Genomic DNA, 21,635 nt, shown 5'->3' on the forward strand with positions numbered 1-21,635 from the left:
ACGGGAACTCCTTTCCTCCTTTCATGGAGAGACACAAACCCTATTTGTAAACTCAAATTCTCATCCTTACAATAAAGAAAACCTCAACGAAAGCTTAACTCGAACCCAAACCAATTCTTCAAGTAAGAAACCCAGGAAAGTTTCCAAAGGCACCTCTTTTGTGAGTGCCCAGAGGACTCCTGACGCCCTTATTCTCCAGCTCTGCAGTTCTAGAACACCTTCCCTCCCTGCCAATGCAGACGGGTCGCCACCATCGCGTGCCATGTGGTCACCATGGAAAAGAGAACCCCGGTTTGCTATTGGCCGGAATTTAATAAGGAAGTGTGCACAGCGTGGGCCCTCGAGGGGCACAGAAAATCAAAGCGCAAAGAGGTGGAGGATGGGAAGAACAAGGAGCCTCCGCAGGGAAGATCTTGGGTTGGATACACGGGTCTCTCTGCCTACAGTCCTTTATACATGAGCACTTTCATGTGACATGTGAGGTTCAGTGGCGCTTTACATTCAGCTAACATCAGACAGCTGACTCTGCACTTTCAACTATGATGATAATCTGATTTAAATTCAAATCACACTTTCCTCTTTTCAAATACAAAAGAGAAACATCTGCATGACCGAGCAGTGTGGTATAGCCTACAAAGAGCCAAAGGAAACAGACAGTTAGACGGAGACATACTGTATGACTTCATGGCATATCCATATATATATCAAAGCAAGGGAAGAAAACGTGGTAAACAGGAACTTAGTAAACGAACAACCAAGAACATAATGTTTGATGTGTTCTATTATCTTCTGTATCTCAATGGGCTGATTATAGTTAATATTGCAAAAATAATGGCAAGCAAAAAACTTTTTTAAATGCTAAAACTTTAAAAAATGTCTTAAACCTATTTGAATTCATACATCTCTACTATTTATCTTTACTGTATGTAAATTCTTTGGACAGTCTTATGCTCATTCCAATCAAAAGTCAACTGACTACTAAAACTGTGGCAACCTCTGTGTCTCCTAACAACTTATATACTCAGAAAATGAAATTTTTACTGAGTTTTTAGTTTACTTAGTTTATATAAGATGCCAAAAGTTATTATTTTCTCCAGAAATGAATGAGGCAACACATGTGACGTTGTGACAGATGCAGTCTTACCAAGAGACTCGCTCGCCCAGAATGACAATTCACCTGTGCTTTGCATTTGTCATGAATACGACAATTTTGAAACGAAAAAAATAGCTCAACAATTCTGTTGTCATAGAAACAAGTTTTTAACTAAAAATAAAATAAAAACTCTTTCATGGCTGGTGTAAAATAGAGCTGTCACAATATCAGATTATCACTTCATAATTGTGTCCGATATTATCGTAAAAGCTTTAAACAAATCTTCTGCATATTATTATTATTATTAATATTATTAATAATAATAATAATAATAATTGTGTAAACAAACAATCCCCTAATAATAACAATAAAGATAATAATAATGATTTTTTTTTGCCACTGACTCTCACTCAAAATACAAGAGTGGGTGGGAGGAGAGTGTGTTTAAAACCATATTGGGGCTCAGCAATACCACCACCTACTATGTTGAACAGTCAACCCGATACCGGCACTGAATTTCATTATTTAAAATATTATCATATGTGTAGTATTTACACAAAATCCACAATCATGTTAGATTAAAACTAATATTTGTATAACACTTATTGTCAATATCGGTACATTGCAACCCTCCTAAGTGCAAAATTTTCCAGCTAGCCCTGACTGAAGCAGAATTCAAGTTTCATTCTAAATGTGGAAAAGAAAAGGCATATTTGCCAAAACAACATAAAAACAGTTGGGTATCCCTTTCTTTTCCGACAGTACAGCTTCTTGAGTTGGCTGCTGTGAGCTACTCTGCTACTATTTGCCCCATTATTGCCCAATGATAGGGATGACTGTCTGACAACCGCCTCCAGGCAGCCATTACGGCACTCTCTCTCGCCCCGGGCTGTGAGGAAGGTCATTATCTCCCCACCAGATCTAGGATGACCCTGCCAAGAAGCACACCCTAGACCTGCAGAGAGCAATTGGCACTGACAAGCATATGGCAAAAGCAGAAAAAAGACTCCGCCCCCAACTCAGATCAAGCCCAGCTGTAATTGCCAGCATGCCTATCGAGAATTTGACTGCGAGATGTCTATATAATGATGCAAGCTCAAAGGCTGTAACAGAGTTTTTAATCAAAGGCTATAAATGGAGTTTGATGTTAGGCAGAAAAAAGGGAAAAATGTGTAATCTATTTATTTGAATGGCCTTGTTGTGCAGCTACATTGCTACACAACTCAGCGACAGTTCTGCGCTCTTGTGGTGATTTTTATTTTTATTTTGAAAGCGGAGGCGGATCTCAGAGTCCCATTTTCATCAAGGTGTTAATTGGCTTCCACAAAATGAAGCCATCAACAGCTAAGCTTAGACAGGAAGTAGCCCACCCCCTCTTTCTCACACAAACGCTCACAGATGTTAGAGCAATAACAATGGTTAGGACCTTAATGCAAAATCCAGATGCAAGGTCATGTGAAATGCTCGATGATTATAAAATTGCTCCGTTGAGACTCACAAAGTTCTACAAATTGTCACGTCTTAGAACATTTACCCAAATTCTGACGTTTTTTAGTTGTGCATTTGAATAAATGTCTTGCTCACATTCAGAGGAGAGTTCAATAAAAACCGCACTTCAATGTGCACCAAATGTTTAATATAGTTGATCAACAAGCCAAAACTAGCATTTAATCGCTAACCTAACAACCAGCATTAACCGCTAAAAACATATTTTACGCTCATATTTTATATTAAAGTCCACTTGTAATGTTTCTTTCCAAAAATTGGCTCGTAATTCACGTTGATGTAAATCACTGGGGTTCCAAAGTCTAAAGCAGTGTGTCCACCGAGACGTTTACGCCTGCGCCCGGCGTGTTTTTCAATTGTTTTCAACGGTAACGCCGCGCTTTTAAAAAAAGCCATCATTTGACGTTTTTTTTTGCTCTGTGCTGGTGTTATGCGTTTTTCCCACGATCATTGCTGGCGTTCGACCGACTGCCCAGAGTTGAAAATGCTCAACTTTGAGCAGAACGCTGCGACCGCAGCGTCGTTTTCAGCCGAGCTCCTGCCGTTTTCAGCCGCGTAAATGCGCCTCGGTGGATACAGCCCCTAAGACCAATTTAAAAACTTGCAATTCAACATTTTATTTTAACTTGGAAATAAACAGTTTTCGAATTCTTAAACATGTACATAGGACTCACTCGTCAATCTGTGCGGCGTAGCACTCCATCTCTTTGACGACGGTTGTGAGTTTGGTGAGAAGTTTGTGATAGGCGTCTAGGATGAGCAGGTCATCCTCCCGTAGCAGGAAACGCAGGCCGTGACCTTCCGCTCTGTTCAGACTGTGTCCTGATGGAGCGGCCATGCTGGTGATACTATGCTGGACGTACACCATAGAGTTCAGTTTTCCTGTTCGCACCAACCAACCAGGTTCCAGTATGAAAAAGTATTATACAAACATTAGTTTACATATAATTGAATAAATAAGTTATGTCGCAACAATGAAAAGCATTTAAATTGAGCGTGTATCCTGACTCACCCAGCTCTGAATTGCGGCTTCCTTTTTCCAGAGTGTTTTTCCTGTTGTCTAACTGGACTCCCAGGGCGCTTCCTAGGGAAGTGGTGGTCTTGGGATAAGACACCTCCATTACGTTGATGTGGCAGTTGGTGGGGCAGAAGTCACTGCTGTGCAGAGGGGAAACCTTGGTCTTTGCCTGCTTGAACGTAGGCCAGGCTCTGTTCTTCAAAACCCTCGAAAACTGGGTCCAGAGAGAGATTAGTGGGTCAGAACATGAACAAAAGCATAAAATTAAGAAAAACGTCTAAACCTGAGCAGCACTGAGACAACCGTGTTGTTTTTGGCTTCTGTCAGATTTTGGATTTTGGGATTTATTCCGGTATGCTAACAGAGCATGCTCAATATGATCCGGCAATTCTGTACCTATCAAGCCCTGATTCATTTTTATTTCTCAAATCTAAGATATAGTCTATGTATAAAATAATTGAAAATAGTTTAAAAGCCCAGATTTTATACATCAGCGTGGGAAAATGGATCCTTGAATGAAATTGATAATCAAATAAAAAGAAAATTCCAGAATTTGTGCACAATTGGTGTTTTTCAGAATGACTCCAATCAACACAATATAGGTTAAAAAAAGGGTTTCATTTAAACTGTTGGTTACGATTTCGGAGGTCTTGTCAGTTTGTTGTCATGTGCCTTCTTCAACCCACATAAAGAAACAAACTTGCCACTCTATGTTTCAAACAGCGATGGTGACAGAGAGACAAAAGTTATGGACATTTACGCATTTGTAAGACGCTTTTATCCAAAGCGGCTTACATTGCATTGTATTATACAATACATTTGCTTCTGACTATGTTTAATCCCCTGGGATCAAACCCATGACCTTGACATTGCTTGTCCCATGCTCTAATCACTGAGCCACAGGAAAGCTTGGATTGCAGAAATTTTGAAACCCCCATTCACTAATATAGTAGGAAACATTTCTTTATATATTTCTTTGTTCTTCTGAACACAAAAGAAGATATTTTGAAGAATGTTGAAAAGCAAACAGTTCTGGGACACTTTTGACTACCATTGTAATGTTTATGTTAGTCAGTGGTGGCCAAGAACTGTTTGTCTACAAGCATTCTTCCAAATATCTTTCTCTGTGCTCATCAGAACAAAGAAATGTATACAGATTTGGAACAACATGTTGACAGAATTTTTAGTTCTGGATGAACTGTTCCTTTAATAAAGTCTGAGCCAGCATAAAAATTCAAGCTGACCTTCATCTGTAGAAAAAGTTGATCAACAGTTACCAACACTGCACATCACGTGTAGAAAAATCTATTATTTAAGGATCATTTATTAGCAAAACTGGACTGTGAGAAGGTCCATATAGTACATACACTACAATGTAAAGTCATTGAATTCAAAGTTAGGACTTCAGGCACAGAAGCATATAATTGAATCTGTTACAGGCTGACAAGACCTCAAAGTCCCCTGGAGAACAGCGATGGTGATGTACATACATTTAATCCTTGCTTTTGTCTAACAATTTCACAATGACCCCAGCCTCTCCGACTACGGCCGTGGTCCGTGCTACACTAAAACCAGCAGACCCCCTCTGGAACTAAACTTCCCACATTCCTGGCCAACCGGCAGTTTTAACGTCCGGGGATCGGACCATGCCAGACCTCACACGGGCCTCTGAGAACGTCGTAGAAGGGAAACTACGCAATGGGACGGGATGTTCGGAGCTATTTATAGCCAGTGAAGCAAGAGCTAATTAATCCAATGCTGCAGCGTAATGCTGAACCAGATCGCAAGAAAAAAGAACACAAAGGAAACAGAAATATGCTGGCAGACATATTTTCCTTTTCTTGCTCCAAATAAGAGCAGCTGATGGAAATTAAAAATGACATTTCGCACAAGCCCGTTTCCCCTGGTGCTGGTGGACTTGCATATTTCATCAATCAAGGCCAGCTGGTGTTAAAAAAGGACAGGGTGGGAACGGTTTCCTGTTCTCTAACCTAAATAGAAGTGGTACGAGATGAGCTAAGCTTTCTCAGCAGCAGCCATCCAAAGGCCAAGCAAAAAAAGGTTTTTTATGCTTTTCAAGTCGGCAGCACCAACAAATGATGGTGGTCAAAGGCATGGGGTGCGCCGGGGTCTCCACTTGACTTTTTATAACTAGCAAAACTTTGGACACATTCTTCGTCCTTGATAACTCCCAGCATCTAAGCGCACATGTTCGCTCACCTTCCTGTAATTGGTGATTCGCCGATTGATATGCTCCAGTCTCTCTCCACACATAGCCCTGAACTTGGTCTGCAGGTCCTCAGGGATGAGCTCTGTGCTGGAGCTCAGTCGACTGCAGGTCTGTAACAGCTGCTCGTCATTCCTGGCCAGGGCTTCTAAAATCTGACAACGAACACAAAAGAGACATAAAGCATGAAAACTGGCAGACCACAGCGCTTGAGTCACATTATCAGAGGAATGACAAAACACACATCTGGTGTAATGAAAGCAAAGATCTCAAAACTGCTGTAAGTCTATGGGGACTGAAAACCTGTGCGTGGATTACCAAATCACATACACAGAACTTTGTTTCTGTTTCCTTGTAGTTATTTAACCATTGTTTTATTAAAGGAACAGTTCATCTAATTGATACATGTACGTCTGAATTCCTCTATTATGCTTTTATGAAGCTTGACAGTACCTGGTGGCCATTTACTTTCATTGTATGAAAAATAGCAATGTCGCAATTCTACTTAAAGGGACTTTTTTCTCAATCATTTACTCACACTCAAGCTGTTCCAAATCTATATCGAAATGTTTTTATTCTGATGAACACAGATAAAGATTTTTTTCCTGCTATGGTTTCAATAGTGGCCAAGAAATGTTTGGTTAAATAAATGAAGACAGAACTTTTACTTTTGGGTAAACTGTCCCTTTAAGATCTCCTAACAAAACCTAATGGGCAATTCTGTGAAAATGTCAACGATACCACAATGTTTTTTAGTTTTTACCTGGAGGTTTTACTTCGGTAACAGCACAGATTTTATCATGTGGTGGTTAAAATACACATGTGAGATCTCTCTTCAAATTTGTAAAGCATTTGTTTAGTTTTAGTGCATGATTTTTCATTGTCAGGTAAGTGCCATTTTCAGGATTGTCACATCCATAACGCTTCATATTCCTCATAGATGGACACATAAATAAATAATATAAAGTAACTATTTTATGTTCTATAAAGAGGCATCGCTTCTCCATTCATTGGGTTATATTGCTTCAGGATTGTGCATTTTACATAAATCCTACAAAGTTTATCGTCTCCCAAAAAACACGTCTTTTTTTGTCACATCCATAACGCATATTTATTTCCCTTTTTTTAATATATATTTTTTTGAAAGGCTCACATTTCCTGATGTTTAGACTCCATCAACAAGGGTTCAGTAATATCCAAACAGAAGGTTCAATATAATCGTAACAAATTCATTTGTTTTTTTATGTCACGTCCATTACGCAAATTGTCACGTCCATTACGCTGGAATTGCCCAAATGCATTACATTTACATTTAGACAAATGCATTACTAATCAAATTGAACATTTACACATTACAATAGACATATTTCCTCCTAAGAGCCGTTAAGAAAACAGAAGAGACAAGAAATTTAAAAGCACACCGAGACCTTTTAATGTGCGTATAATGTGCTTAACAGCACTGCGATATCAAAAATCATCTGTCGAGAGTTTTCTCAGAAGAAGTGCAGACATACCCAAGCAGATGTTTGTTATAAAGCAAAAATTGTTGGCAGTTAAGGGAATTAAACACGAAAGAGTTTCTTAATACGTAGAAAATGTTATATATTAGAGCCATATAAGAGAGCACTGTGTAACGTCACCATCATGCTGCGATTCTGCCAGCGCTTGTCAGCACAACATCGAAAGGTCTTGCCCGACAGCTGTTGCTTCATCAATGGAGATTGTAAATTGTAGGGAACACATTTTTAGGGTAAGAAATATGACTCGTCTGTTTCTAAACAAGCATGACGGTCGTAATTGAAAGTGGCTGGTGTCACACTTTGAATGATGGTGCTGTATATTCAAGCAAACATATATTAACATCAGACTTGACTTTTTCTTGCTCTATCTTCCCTTGACTTTTCGTTTAAACAACAACAAGCTCTGTGATTGAAAGTGTTTATCCTTTAAACAGGTGGTCATAAAGATGACTTTTATTCGTCTCACACACACTTCTTCTATCCGTGGTTGAGTGTAATAAGTGAACTTTGATGAGCCCCAAAATGCTAAAGTATAAAATAATCTCTTAACTCTTCTGCTTTTGTAAGAATAACATTACTGGGCCCCCACAGAGACGATGGCTGGTGTGTGTGTCTTGGGTAAGATGCGACTCTAACCTTGGCCGTGAGGCTGAAAAAGCCTTTGGGTTCCACCATTTTTTCCAGAACGTGGCACTTCATCCCGGCCGTGCTGTCATATTCGTACATGACGCCGTACTCCAGATACACATTATCCACCGTCAGGCTAACGTGATCTTTTTTGCCATCTATAATGGCGATGGTGTTGAATTTATCCATGACCTCTGTTGAACAAACACACAATTCATGTCCTTTTTTGTAAAACTAGTCTAAATAGTAGACAAAACGAAATATTTTGTTTCACGTCTGAAAAAGGACTGCGGGTAAACAATGGTTAAGTTACTTACAGTAAGACAGTTTCTCTCACCTAAAAAGCACAAATTTATTGTATTTTATGTTTGATGATACAGCACAAAGTCTCTCGCCAAATGTGGATATTTACTGCCCCCTAACTGAGCTAATAATAGAAAGTTCTAACTAACAACAAAAGTTGTCAGTGTATTCTCATCGTTTACATTTTTCACATAAAGTGTAGTTAACCCTGAATTTTAAGATAGGAAAAGGTTTGCATTTTTGCATTTCAACATGCATAAAAATACCAAATTTAGCTTTAACAATGCATAAACAGTGCGAGGAAAAGGTTAAGCAGGTAAATAAGCTCCTTCATCTACTCATACAACTATTTTATTACACTCATTTAATGAAACATCAGGTTCATATTCAATTCTAATGGATTTAAAAAATAACACTATTAAGTCACATTGTACGATGTAGATTTAGTTGCAATATGGTCTGTTATCATTCTGCACATTTCTGTTCAATAAAATATTAGGCTATCTACTGAGAATTACCAAGAAAGTTAACACAGTCTGATTTGAAAAACTTTTTGTCTGACTGAAAAATGTTTTTAAAATCAACCCATATAATCTATGAGTTGTTTCCATTTTCTTTGAGTTCTGAGAGAGCTGAAGTGAGGGCAAAGAGAGTAAAATATGTCAAAGCTGAAGTGTGTGTATGTGTGACAGCACCTTCAACTTTACACTCAAACACATCTCCATTTTCCTCTGCGGTGGGCTTCTGATTGGTCCTCTGGTGGTCTTCCTGTGCACTCTCACTGTTGTTGTACACCCATTTAATGGAGTCTTGCTAAAATAATAAAAATGGTAAAACCTTTTAGACTCAAGGGTCTTGGTTTAAATGTAGATGTTTCACTTTGCATTTTTCACAATCTCGTTTATATTTATGTATTTTGCCAGACATTTTTATCCCATTCTATATCCCTATTCTATACAACAATCTTTTGTGCTACTAAAGCAATTCCCTTCCAGTTGAGCTACATAAACACATTTAAAAGCTCTGTTTAAATGTTGTTTTCTTTAAAAGAGAAATTACATTAAAGATGGAACAAATAGAGAGAGAGAGAGAGAAAGAGAGAGAGACCCTACTAGTCTCCTTTGGAGTTTCAGAAGATATTTCAACAATGTCAACAATGTGTTCAGATTTGCCAAGATAAATTCTGCAATCAAACACCACAGACTTCACTTGACATCAAATAAGACCCTTTTATCGAGACTATGCCATTCATATTCATTCAAAAGCTCCTTGGTTATGTATGTAACCAATTGTCTAAATTGTGTCATCTTTCATTCGTCTTTATAATTTCAGGAGAAATATCAGAGGTAAAGTTGACTGAAAATCCATTTCCTGCACAGTGAATCCGCAATCTCTCAGCAATAAAATTGCTCTGTGAAGGTTATAGCCTTTTAGAGATTTATTGAGTTTTACAGTTTTTTTAGCTTTTACAAGCACTGCATGATCTAACCGAAGCATTTGCCTGAGTTTAGTGTAATGCATGGGTGGGGGCGAACAACAACATGGCTGTCAATGTTACGCTATGCAGCCCGACACACACCCACACCATATCACTGCTTCTGTGCACGACTCCTTAGCATCTCCCACTGCTGTTTTCCCGACTCAGTCTCTCCTGCTGTGCTCAGATACTGAGACTCGTTTGGATGGTGGGCCACAAATCCCCGCTCAGCAGGAGGGCGGGCGTCCCCCACGCTCTTCTTTTCCAGAACTGATGGAAACCAGAGTCCAGGCTGCGCCCTTCCAGTCTGTGCCAAGCCTGGCTCAATCCTCTATCCTTTATTACACTCCATCACAGCCCTGCCTGGCGCCATTTCTTAACCCGTAACCCACCCACCCCCAACCAGCTTTCAGGCCCTCTTTTCTGCCCTGTACCGCCAAAAGGAGCAATAACTGCTATTATTGCTGGGTAAAAGTCCAGACTGGATCACAAAAGCTTCTCATATGCGCTTTGTGGTGAGATTTAGTTTATAGAGAGGTCAGGAACAGTGCACTTGGGAGCAAAGGCACAGGGCCTCTTACCTGCGTGGGTCGCCGGTACTTCCTGCAGGCCGTGACATGGGCGATGACACTCGCATGGCTCTCTTTGCTCACGTTGATGCCGTTCACTTTAATGATGCACTGACCTGGATGAAGGCCAGCGACGGCCGCCACAGTGCCTTTAAGGAAAGAGAGATAGGTTCAATTTGCCAAAAGACAGCATGTTGTGTTGCCCTAGAAATGCTTTAAAGTCTTTCTGAGATCTTTCTTGTCAGACTTCATATAGACACCTAGAAGATGTTAGTAAAACGAACTTCTCTAAGACATTTATCAGATGTTTTTACGCAACAGATGCTTTCCAGATGTTTATCAGACATCTTACAGATGTGTTATGTTATGCATCTGTGTTCAACTGAAGGAATAACGTTGGCATCACTTTATTTTGATAGTCCATTTCAGATATTTTACAAATTAAAGGTAACTTCGCAACTTCTTGTCAACTACCAGTCAGAAGAGTATTAGCAGACTCTGACGAAAATAAATGATGTGGAAAAACTCCTTAAATTATCCTTTCGTTGGGACAAACCTAAGATAGCAAAGCAAAGGCTACTTTGGGAAGAGCTAGCTTAGAACTAGCTTAGTTAGTACTATTTTATTATTACTGAAAAGTATCAAAGTAATAAAGTACAAGTGAAAATGGTTATATTTATTGTGAGTTCTGTGTATATTTATTTTATCACACATTAAGCTTAGCATAACGTTAGCACAACTGAGATCAGCACCAATTCAGGCAGCATTGAATACATTTAAACATCTATAATGCGATTATTTCCAATAACCAGTGTAAGAAGTAACATGTTTACATGACATGAGAATACCTTGCTTCCATTTACATTAAAGTTTTTTATTCTGATTATTTGCTATAATACACAGCACAAACAAAATGATCTTGGATACAGTAGGTGTGTGATACTTGCTAAACTTTTAATATAATCCCGTCAAATGCACAACACTGTTATGTGGACATATTTCATAATCAATATAGAAATATAAAATATAATATATAATAAGGAAAATGCCTCTGCAACTGTGGTGTTCGCTGTCATCGCTTTGTTTTTTGTGAGAATAAAAAGAGCAGAAACTGCTGACAGTGAGTTGTGTTGACGGTAAAACTTTAGACTTTCATGTTTACAATAAATTTGCGCTTAAGAACCACATGCGCACCTTGGTCAGAGCAGCATAAATGCGATGAAGGTGTTTACATGCAGTCTTATTGCGATTAAAACCAGCGTACACCACATATGTTACTTAGATTATGCTGACCGCGATTCTAAACTTAATCGCATTATTTAGATCTAATTATTGCGTTAACAAGAGGTAAAGTGTAATCGCAATATTGACCAAATCCTATTCCAATCGCATTATGAGGGTGCATGAAAATGTACCCATAGGGGCAGTTAAGTAGTTTTTAAAACAGATCTAATAAGTGTGTGTACACAATGAGACGGTGAGAATGAGGAGAGTGAAAGTCCTTGTTTGTGGCCAATCAAAACAAATCTACTAAACAAACAATCTGTCTAAAAGCATTTATACAAGCAGACGCATAAATAGCTGAAGTCTATGCATAAGCAAGACATGAGAAATTACCCACATGATGTCTTTTTGGTTGGAAAATTCATGACCGAATGCCAGTTTGCAAAGCAAATCGCACATAACCCAAGTTTGGGCCTCTCTAACATATACAAATCCTTTGGGTAAGGCTCCAATCTTTGCATTACAGCAGGTAATAGACTGTAAACCAAAACAAGTGGGTTTGCATTTTGTTTTCCGAAAAGCAAAACACAGAAGAGAAAGATCCAGAGCTGTTTGTCTGCAAATTATGTGTGGTCCCTATAAAAGCTGTCCGAAGGCCAATGGGACATTTGAAGTTTTAGAATAAATCACTTGGGGAAAATGCCTTCCAGACTAAATATCCAGTATATTTGCCTAATCTCTTAAACACAAGGACATACAAACTATCTCAACATTAAAGGAAAAGTTCACCTCAAAATCCTATTTTTTACTCAACCACATGACGTTCAACATGTTTTAAGACCTTCCGGTGTCTCCCGGCGTCTTCAGAACACAAATGAAGGTAATTTAGGTGACATCTGAGAGATTTCCAGGCCTCCTTATAGACATCATGGTTATAGTTATTGTCAAGGTCCAGAAAAGTCCAAAAGACATCGTTTAAATTGGTTGATACGCTCATTGTGTCTCAATCCAATATTTGAAGCAACGAGAATACTTCATGTGTGAAAAACAAACCAAATCTTAAATTGATAAATAACATTTCGTACAGGCAAGCTTGTCATTTACTCATCCTCATTTACTCATCCTCGTGTCATTTCAAACCTGTATGGCTTTCTTTCTTTGGCAGAACTCAAAACATGATATTTTGAAGAACGTTGGTAACCATAAATATTGGTCTCCATTGACTTTCTTGTATGGACACAATTCCACTCAGACATTTCTCAAAATATCTTCTTTATGTTCCAGAAGAGAGTCATACACAGTAGATTATATAAGAGACCAGCATCCAAAACACTGGTAGTTTATTCCGCAACTTAGAGCAAGTAAATCATTTGTTGAGTGGTCTAAATAATAGTCTAAATAGTAGATCTGGTGGAGAGTGTTATGAATACCGGCTCAATAAGTAATATCTGTGGTGACTAGACCTGCTGAGTTAAACATAAGAGAGAAGATGTAAAAGTCTGCCTGTGACCTCCACTCAGCAGGGTGTGAAAGTGTGTGTGTGTGATAGTTCTACCTATCCTCAACAACAAGTACCACTGCACAAAAACTTCACATTCAAACGGTGGGAGATAGATCTGCAGAAGCATAAAATGTAGAAGGAGATAACTGAATTGATCAAATTTGGTAACACTTTCCTTGAAGCATGTATGTATAATGCATTATAAAGAGTTATCAAAGGATTAAATGCATTATAATTCTTCATAATGTGTGTTGTAATGCATAATATGTAGTTGCAATGAATTCTAACCTATTTAAAATGTGTAGTGTAACAATGAATTGCTCAGTGTTATAATGTATTAACTGTAATAACAATTAATTATAAGACATACAAATCATTAAAAGGTGTATTACAATGCGTTAAAACTACTTTTTAATGGATTATACATACATTCTTCAAGGAAAGTGTTACCCAAAATTTCTGTCATTTACTCATATCATTCAAAACATGTTTATCACTCTTTATTCAGTTGAACACAAAAGAAGATATTTTGAGAAATGTCTCAATGGTTTTGTGTCCATACAATGGAAGTCGATGAGGCCAATGTTGTTTGGTTACCAACATTTTCCAAAAAATCTTCTTTTGTAATCTGTAGGTTGAGTAAATGATTTTTTTCATTCTTTTCTCAGATTTTTTACAGCAATTTTGTGGTTTTGCACGGATCATTAAATTAAAATTTTGTTGAAAAGCAAAACAATATATGTAATGAGACAATAAGAAAAGTTTAGAGAATATGTCCTGAACTAACCCATATTGTTAGATTTGTGCTGTAAACAAACAACAAATCATTTAAAAGGGGCAGGGGTTGTATTGAGTGTTTAAATATTTTATTAAAACAATACAAACACTGATTTAGACACTGATATGCATCTATTATGTATTGTGTGAGTGAAGGGCCTTTAAATTACACATCCGTGTGAAGAGACCCCCCTTAGCTCCTCTCCCTGCTGCTGTCTGACTTCTGTCTTTGTCTATTTTTTCTTCTCTTCAGAAGTGCCAGTTCAGGCTGCACTGTTTGTCTTTTTCCACTCATCTTTCACCAAGTTTTGATGAGAGTGCTTCTCAGGGCACAGCGGGTAATGCGAGCCTGTCTAGCTTTATACAGTACATGTGAAGAACCTTGCGGTCTGTCTCTAGTCCAGTCATGTAACTACAGCTCCAGCTGTGATCCAGCTGAAGTTCAAAAACACAGAAGGATAAAGGGTACAAGAAACTAACATCCTATAGCTTTTCCCTCTTTTCGTTTGTCTTTCCAGAGATCTCACCTCTGCCAACCGCGTGCACCACAGATGGACCGAAGCCGCGTATCTGAAAACCTAATCCGTCCGCCGAGTCTGGAATCTTGACGGCCCTGTGAAGCAGACAGATACACAGACATCAATTCAGTCCAATCCTTGATCCATGTGCGGTGCGTTCCCAGTTTCCTTTGAGCTGTTTGAATATAGATCTGCAGTAAATGAATCAAAGGATGTTTATCTGGCATTGTTCTTTGTTTAACTGATTTCAGACTGTATTGCCGAGCATGCAATGCATTGCAGATCGGCTATAATGCAAACACTCTGAGATCATCAGAAGTTCTTCACTCACTCTCTGGGTTTGGTGCTGACCAGTACTCTCAAAGGACCTTTGTTATTGAAGCACTGCTTTAAGAAGTTCTCCACCTCCTGGAATGGTCTTAAGAACACCAGGTCACCATTAATGGCAAAGATCTTCTTCCCAACTTCAAGTCCAGCCATCTGTATCAGACCCACACAGGAATATCAGATAAGCAATCAATATAGATATCAACATAGATACTGCATATTTTCCTAAATGTACACACATTGTGTGAAAAAGTGTCTAATAAGTGTCAATAATCGGTATCGGTCGATAAAAGTGATTTTTCATTCCATTGGCCGATAGTTTAAAAACAGCCGATGATTAGGGCCGATACATCCCGTCAATCAATGGAAGACAGACAAATGCAATGAATTTCTGCTCTGTGTATATATAATGTTGAGAAACATCACCATATTGATATTCAATATTAATAGTCATTTTATGACTTAATAATATGGCTGTCAAACGATATATCACATCCAGAATAAACGTTTGTGTTTATATGATATATTTCTGTGTACTGTTAATATTGATTTTATATTTATAAACACATGCACATACACCTATACATATTTAGGAAATATTTATTTGTTTAAAAAATTATGTGTTTATTTCTATTTACCAATCATTTTAATTATTTACAAATGATTGTTTAGTTTTATATTTTGTTTATCTATATGCATTTATTTGAATGTGCTTTAAAATACAAAATTATTATGTACATTACACAGACAAATAGTATGTAAACTGACTTTCACCTTGATATTTTAGCGCGGATGTATACCAGCTTAACTGCACTGTACGGGGCGAGAACAAGATTTTTCAACTCGCGTGATTCGCATCATTCGCGGAAGCAGAAGCCGCCTCATCATCTCATAACCAGGGCTTCATTCGCGCGATTCGCGCCACAAGTAGGTCTATTGGCTATTTGCATTAACATATAAATCACTCGCGCTTGACGCGACATTCGCTTTCGCTCTTAACACAACATAACGTTACTGTGAAATTACTGCATCAAACGTGACGTGCTAACATGGATGCAGCTATGAAGCCGCCGGGTTTGCTTCAGGGAACATTAATTTTTAAGAAGCTTCCCAATAGAAACATCGAAAAGACTAAGTTTGTTTGCACCTTGTGCAATGCGGAATTGGTTTAAAAAAAACACTTTCTCTCAACAGCTAGTGGTCTAGCTTTAGTTGAAACCAGTAACTTTGTATTGAGATCTAATGTATTATGGCTCCTGTATGACATATCGCTTGTTGCTCCCTCACTCTTTGTAAGTCGCTTTGGATAAATGCGTCTGCTAAATGACTAAATGTAAATGTACTGTAGGAGCTCTTCCAGTCTCAAGTAGCACCTAAACGGAAATCATCCCTTAGCTAATGCGGAAGTAAACACAAGTTCATCTTCCATCCATCCATTTTCTACCGCTTATCCGAACTACCTCGGGTCACGGGGAGCCTGCGCCTATCTCAGGAGTCTTCGGGCATCAAGGCAGGATACACCCTGGATGGAGTGCCAACCCATCGCAGGGCACACACACTCACTCATTCACTCATTCACTCACGCACTCACACCCTACGGACAATTTTTCCAGAGATGCCAATCAACCTACCATGCATGTCTTTGGACCAGGGGAGGAAACCGGAGTACCCGGAGGAAACCCCCGAGGCACGGGGAGAACATGCAAACTCCACACACACAAGTCGGAAGCGGGAATCGAACCCCCAACCTTGGAGGTGTGAGGCGAACGTGCTAACCACTAAGCCACCGTGCCCCCCCAAGTTCATCTTATTGAACATAATTTAATTTTCATCACCAATTATCATAGTAGAACAGCTTTCTCAAGCAGTTTGTGATGCATTTTGGAAACAGGAGATGAGCCCCTGGTCTAATGCGCCACCTGGCTTAAGAAACCCGTTCTCAAAGACTTACTTTTAGTCATTATTTGGGTAGCACACATATTCTGAATGCCTTCGGCAGAATTCAAATGAGCCATTTTAATCTAGATTAATCTAGATTAATTTTGGAATTTATCTAGATTAATCTAGATTAAAAAAAATTATCTATGCCCACCACTAATGTAAACACAAACTTTTATTTTGGTTGCGATTGGTGTTGATTTATCGTTTGACAGCCCTTCTTAATAACATTCAGAAAGTTAAGAAATATATATTTTTAACCTTTGGAATGCTTATTCTTTCATCCAAATGTGCAACATTCTGCTCTGAGAGCTCAATTGAATCTAATTCATTCACTCTGGACTTCATTTAATGAATTGGACTCGTCTCTTGACTGCTATAAATATAACCGTTCTTTACAATAAAAGCACAGTCCACCGTTTCCGCATCATGCAGATTCAGCATTCAGACAAACAGAGCATTTCCCTTTTATATTTGGTTTCTCCTTCATTCGCTTTTGACTTTTTAACTCGTTTTGTAATTGCCTCCCTTTTTTTATTACAGTCACAAGAGTCTCTTTTCTTTATTTTTACGAGGCCCTTCATCTCTGTTAATGCGCAGCTGGATTTTATTGTCTCTTTCTTTTTTAAAGACCGTTCCACATGCAGTGCCCCATGAAGCTCATCCTGTGACGCACATCACGCCAGCCTTACTCCTAATGTCACAACTGATCCAATTTCTCACATTGACTGGGGTTTGATCTAAAAGATCAACATATTTAAGCACTAAAATGGAACCTTGAAAGCCATGAAGCTTCGAATGTACAAGTTGCCGGACAGATAAAAAAATGACACATTACTGTGAGAAGAGTTCAAACTGAGAGCGATCATTGTTGAAGTAGTATCAAAGTTTGGGGATATAACTCATGCATGATAGCATGACTTGATTTGACAAGATATTTTGAGAAATGTCTCAGTGGTTTTGTGTCCATACAGTGGAAGTCAATGAGGTCTGATTTGGTTTGGTTACCTACATTCAATTTCTTCTTTTGTTTTCCACGGAAGAAAGAAAGTCATATAGATTTGAAATGACATGAGGGTGAGTAAATTACAGAACTGTACAAACTAAAAAATGCTGAAAATTCAGCATGTCTGTTCTAAAAGCCAAAAACAGTGTAAAACAAACCTCAGCACGGGAGCCTTTCTCCACTGATTTGACAATAGGTACTCGATTCCGATCTTCTAGCGTGAACCCATAACCACTCTCACTTGGCTTTATCTGAAACAAGATCAACGCTTCAGAACAATCAGTGTAAAATGATACATTTACATTTTTCATTTTCTTGAATTAATATGCAGCTTTAATAAACAGATCAGTTTCACATTGGACAGGTTTCATCATTACCCATCACTACCTGTATGAAACAGCTGTAAATGGATTCACAAGAGGAAACTTTACAAAGACTAAAATATCAAGACCAAGCATAAAGTTTTATAAACATTACATTATGTTTGTAAATAATAGGCTTCATTTTGGGGCATTTTTATATTGACCCACAGGCAATGTTATGTTATGAAGTAAAATAGCAAGTAGCAAGTTACCTGTGGAAATATATCTTTGTAATATTATACACTAATATCTTACATTTCATGAGCTGTTAAAATCTAACTTGCAAAATTAAAACTCACTCCCATTATTTGAGGGTTTCAGGGTCCAAATGACATTATGGTGGTTGGATTAACAAAATGGATAAACACAGCGATTTCTTTTGTCATGCAATAAACGTTCTCTTATGTTACGTGCATTGGAACCGTTCCTACAATCAGAACTTCAATACTGATCACTCTTAAGTCTCCTACGGGGCAACGTTGTCAACCCAAATGGCTTCATATTCATGCGTAACAAGAGGCTGGTCTAGGAACAGTCAAGCATGATTACTTGTGAAGACTCTAGAGTCAGAGCTGGCCCGAGTTCAGAGCCCCGTACGTGCCGAAGCAGAATGCGCGAGAAGCTTAAATGCTCGTGCCAGCCCGCGCTATTGCGAGTGCCATCAGCTGTAGGCGATTACAGACGACATCTCTCACCAGCAGCGACTTGGCGATGACATTCTCCACTATTTTTAGCTCGTGCTTTATGAGCTTGTGTTTGGTGTTGGAACCCTCCATCTCCTCATCGGCGAAGAAGCGGAACAGAAGAGGCTCGTCCTTGAATTCACTTTTTTCCAGAACTGTGAAAAGATGAAAGTAATCGAGAGTAAGGTCAATTCGTGCTTAATCTTCAGTCACAGTGAAGCTGAAGAGTGCTTAAATTTTGATATTTCAATATAGATTCTGTTTTTTTTTATTTAAATATATTTTGTCTCAAAATGAATATTGAAGTAAATCGTCTTTTTTGTTTCCAAATTATTTGAGATAATATACACATTGTATAGAAAATGTGTTTCTGTTTTGGCTTCTGCTTTTAATACATCGGTTGAAGAGCAAATTGAAGTGTAAACTGACTGTGTACCACCCATTAGAGTCAAATGGATCACAATGTTCTAGAACGACAAGAGCAGTTTAGAGATGAGAAACTTTTAAAGGCCTTTCAGTGGAAAGTGGCTTCCATGAATAGCCCAGACCAGAATTTCAATCTGTCACCAGGGCAACACGGCTCCAAACAATCCCTTCACTTTTGTAGTATGAAAATACCCCCAATGAGAAAAGAGGTTGAGTGTTCTCCACACTGAGATTTGGATACAGCTTTAATGATCACATAACCAAGTGAACTAGCTCATCTTGATGAACGCTGCGACTAAATTCGGGGCCAAAACTAAAACAAAAGTATAGCCAGTCAAGTTATTACGTTTCATAAATCTCTTGGAAGTTTGGTGCACATGAAGTGTAATTGGAAATTGTTGGGAGCGACCCATCTTGTGCATAATGAGAGACGATAAATAAGACACACGAGCAATGATTTTGGAATGTAGTGGCCAGGAAAACAGCCCTGAGCCCTAAAAAACAATCGGTTGACATGACGACCAGCCAGTCATACTTGGACTGTGCAGAAGGTCAAAACACTTGTCCAGAAAACAAAATGTGCAGAATCCTCAGTGAACTGATCTGAAACATTTCAGGAACACACATAATGTCCAAGCCCTCAGCAACCCCGCACCCATAAAATGTTGATTTTAGTCTGGCACATTTCAACAATTGTAGAGATAATTGACATCTAGCAATGGTTCGTTCTAAGACATTACAAAATGTGGGCTGTTAGTAAAATAAAATGTAATAATAACGTTAATAAAAGATACAGTATTACACTTCAATAAATTACATTCTTAGTGTTTTTGTCTTGTTTTGTACAACAAATATCTACACATTCTTAAATCAACATGCAATTACTTTACAGGAAAAGTGACCTAAGATATGAAGTCTCTTTTAAAGGAGAACAATATAAGAATCAAGTAATTTTTGGGTAAAAAGATGCCAAAAAAATCTGCCAATGTGCAAAAACTGTTTTCATCAATATTTTTGAATTGTGACAACTTAGATGAAGTGCACTTTTAAGTAACACCAATTTAATAATTTCAATAATCAGCAACAATTTTTAAGTTGTTCTAACTTTTTTTACCACTGATTTAATCACTTTAGACACTGGTTGCAAATACACTTTTTTATTTTATATTTCAATTAACAAAATTCTCAATAATTAAATGCAAGAGCTGATTGTACCTATAGCATCTCCAGTGAGATGCCTTTTGAGTAAAGCAGCAATCGTGGTCATTTTCTTTCTTTCCATATCCTAAGCAAATGCTCTATCCTTCAGGACAATGGTAACGTCTTAAAACATAACCAAAACCCTTTTAAATGCTGAGAGAACAAAATATGAAACATTATTAAATCTCATGCTGTTCTCCTCTTGATAAAAATACATAAAACAACTCTCATTATCCAATACCATGCAAAGCATGATGGGAAATGGAGATCCTCACCAAAGCTATACTTTGATACAACAAGCATCAGTCGTGTACCCTCAACTGTAATAGATTAAGTTAAATGATTGAACATGAACAAATTTATTTTACGCTTTTCAAACACTTGACACAAAAAGTTTGAACTTGTTTACATGTGTTACATGGTTTGCGACGAGTCTTGAAATCCAGAACTCAATTGGGGTTGAAAAATTAGGTTATGTAGCCAATAACTTAGAGTAACTGCAACTTAAATATTGACGTCAACACATATAAACAGATTTTTTAGGTTTAAACGACACACAATATTAGTTTTAATTATACCAAAAATTCAAATTTTTGACTTGCACCAATTCCTGAAATTAAGTTGTCCAAACAGATGCCATGAATACTTTTTTAGAGTGTAGGTACTTGATAAAAAGGTCAAGTTTATTTTTCCTCACCCCATTGGCAGATTTCTTTGCTGGTTTTTACCATAAACTTACTTAATTCTTATATTCTTTTCATAAAGCAAAACCAAATATCTTTTTTAGTCAAGTAATGGTATATTGAATAAGAAGTTGTAGATATTTTTACTAAAAACAACAAGATAAAAACGCTTAGTAAGAATGTCATTTTTTGCAGTGTATATTAAATACATATAACAAAAAACTTGACAGAAAAACAGACAGAAAGAGTAAAAGAACCTCTTTCATACCATGATGCATGAATCCGTTGTCACACAGCTCCACCCCTAAAATCAGCGCCTCTTCTCTGGTCCGGCAGTCCCCCTTAAAAGGAAGAAGACGAGTTCCATTTTCTGTCAGCGGGTCAAAATGTCACACACCCTCCATTTACTCCCAGAAAACCACCTTTAAATCACATAAACCCTTCTGTGGTGCAGTCACCACAAAGCAACAACACTAAACGGTCACTTGACTGCCTGGCAATAATTTTGTTGTCAAACACAATACATCATCTCATCGCATGACTGCGAGTGCTGCCCCGCCATCTCAAAACCACACTTCAAGTCTAATCCCAATCTGCCAACTGATTATGGTGACTGTTCTGATTCTGTACAAAACTAGAACAAGACTCAC

General features: G+C 38.1%; 1 protein-coding gene across 2 annotated transcripts in view; it reads right to left on the reverse strand.

The window, feature by feature from the left end:
• The window catches only part of prex2 (phosphatidylinositol-3,4,5-trisphosphate-dependent Rac exchange factor 2), a 98,490-nt gene that overhangs the window by 37,310 nt on the left and 39,545 nt on the right, over nucleotides 1-21,635 (reverse strand). For both annotated transcript variants that reach the window (XM_056738074.1, XM_056738073.1), the window contains exons 15-25: nucleotides 21,254-21,326; nucleotides 18,689-18,831; nucleotides 17,790-17,882; nucleotides 14,692-14,840; nucleotides 14,370-14,455; nucleotides 10,353-10,489; nucleotides 8,990-9,107; nucleotides 8,001-8,185; nucleotides 5,838-5,999; nucleotides 3,612-3,831; nucleotides 3,274-3,481 (exon numbers count right to left, since the gene is read on the reverse strand). In XM_056738074.1, coding sequence (XP_056594052.1) covers nucleotides 3,274-3,481; nucleotides 3,612-3,831; nucleotides 5,838-5,999; nucleotides 8,001-8,185; nucleotides 8,990-9,107; nucleotides 10,353-10,489; nucleotides 14,370-14,455; nucleotides 14,692-14,840; nucleotides 17,790-17,882; nucleotides 18,689-18,831; nucleotides 21,254-21,326 — 1,574 coding nt within the window. The remainder of the gene's footprint in view (nucleotides 1-3,273; nucleotides 3,482-3,611; nucleotides 3,832-5,837; nucleotides 6,000-8,000; nucleotides 8,186-8,989; nucleotides 9,108-10,352; nucleotides 10,490-14,369; nucleotides 14,456-14,691; nucleotides 14,841-17,789; nucleotides 17,883-18,688; nucleotides 18,832-21,253; nucleotides 21,327-21,635) is intronic.

Source organism: Triplophysa dalaica, chromosome 23, assembly GCF_015846415.1.
Source record: "Triplophysa dalaica isolate WHDGS20190420 chromosome 23, ASM1584641v1, whole genome shotgun sequence".
In the NCBI taxonomy this organism is placed as follows: Eukaryota; Metazoa; Chordata; class Actinopteri; order Cypriniformes; family Nemacheilidae; genus Triplophysa; species Triplophysa dalaica.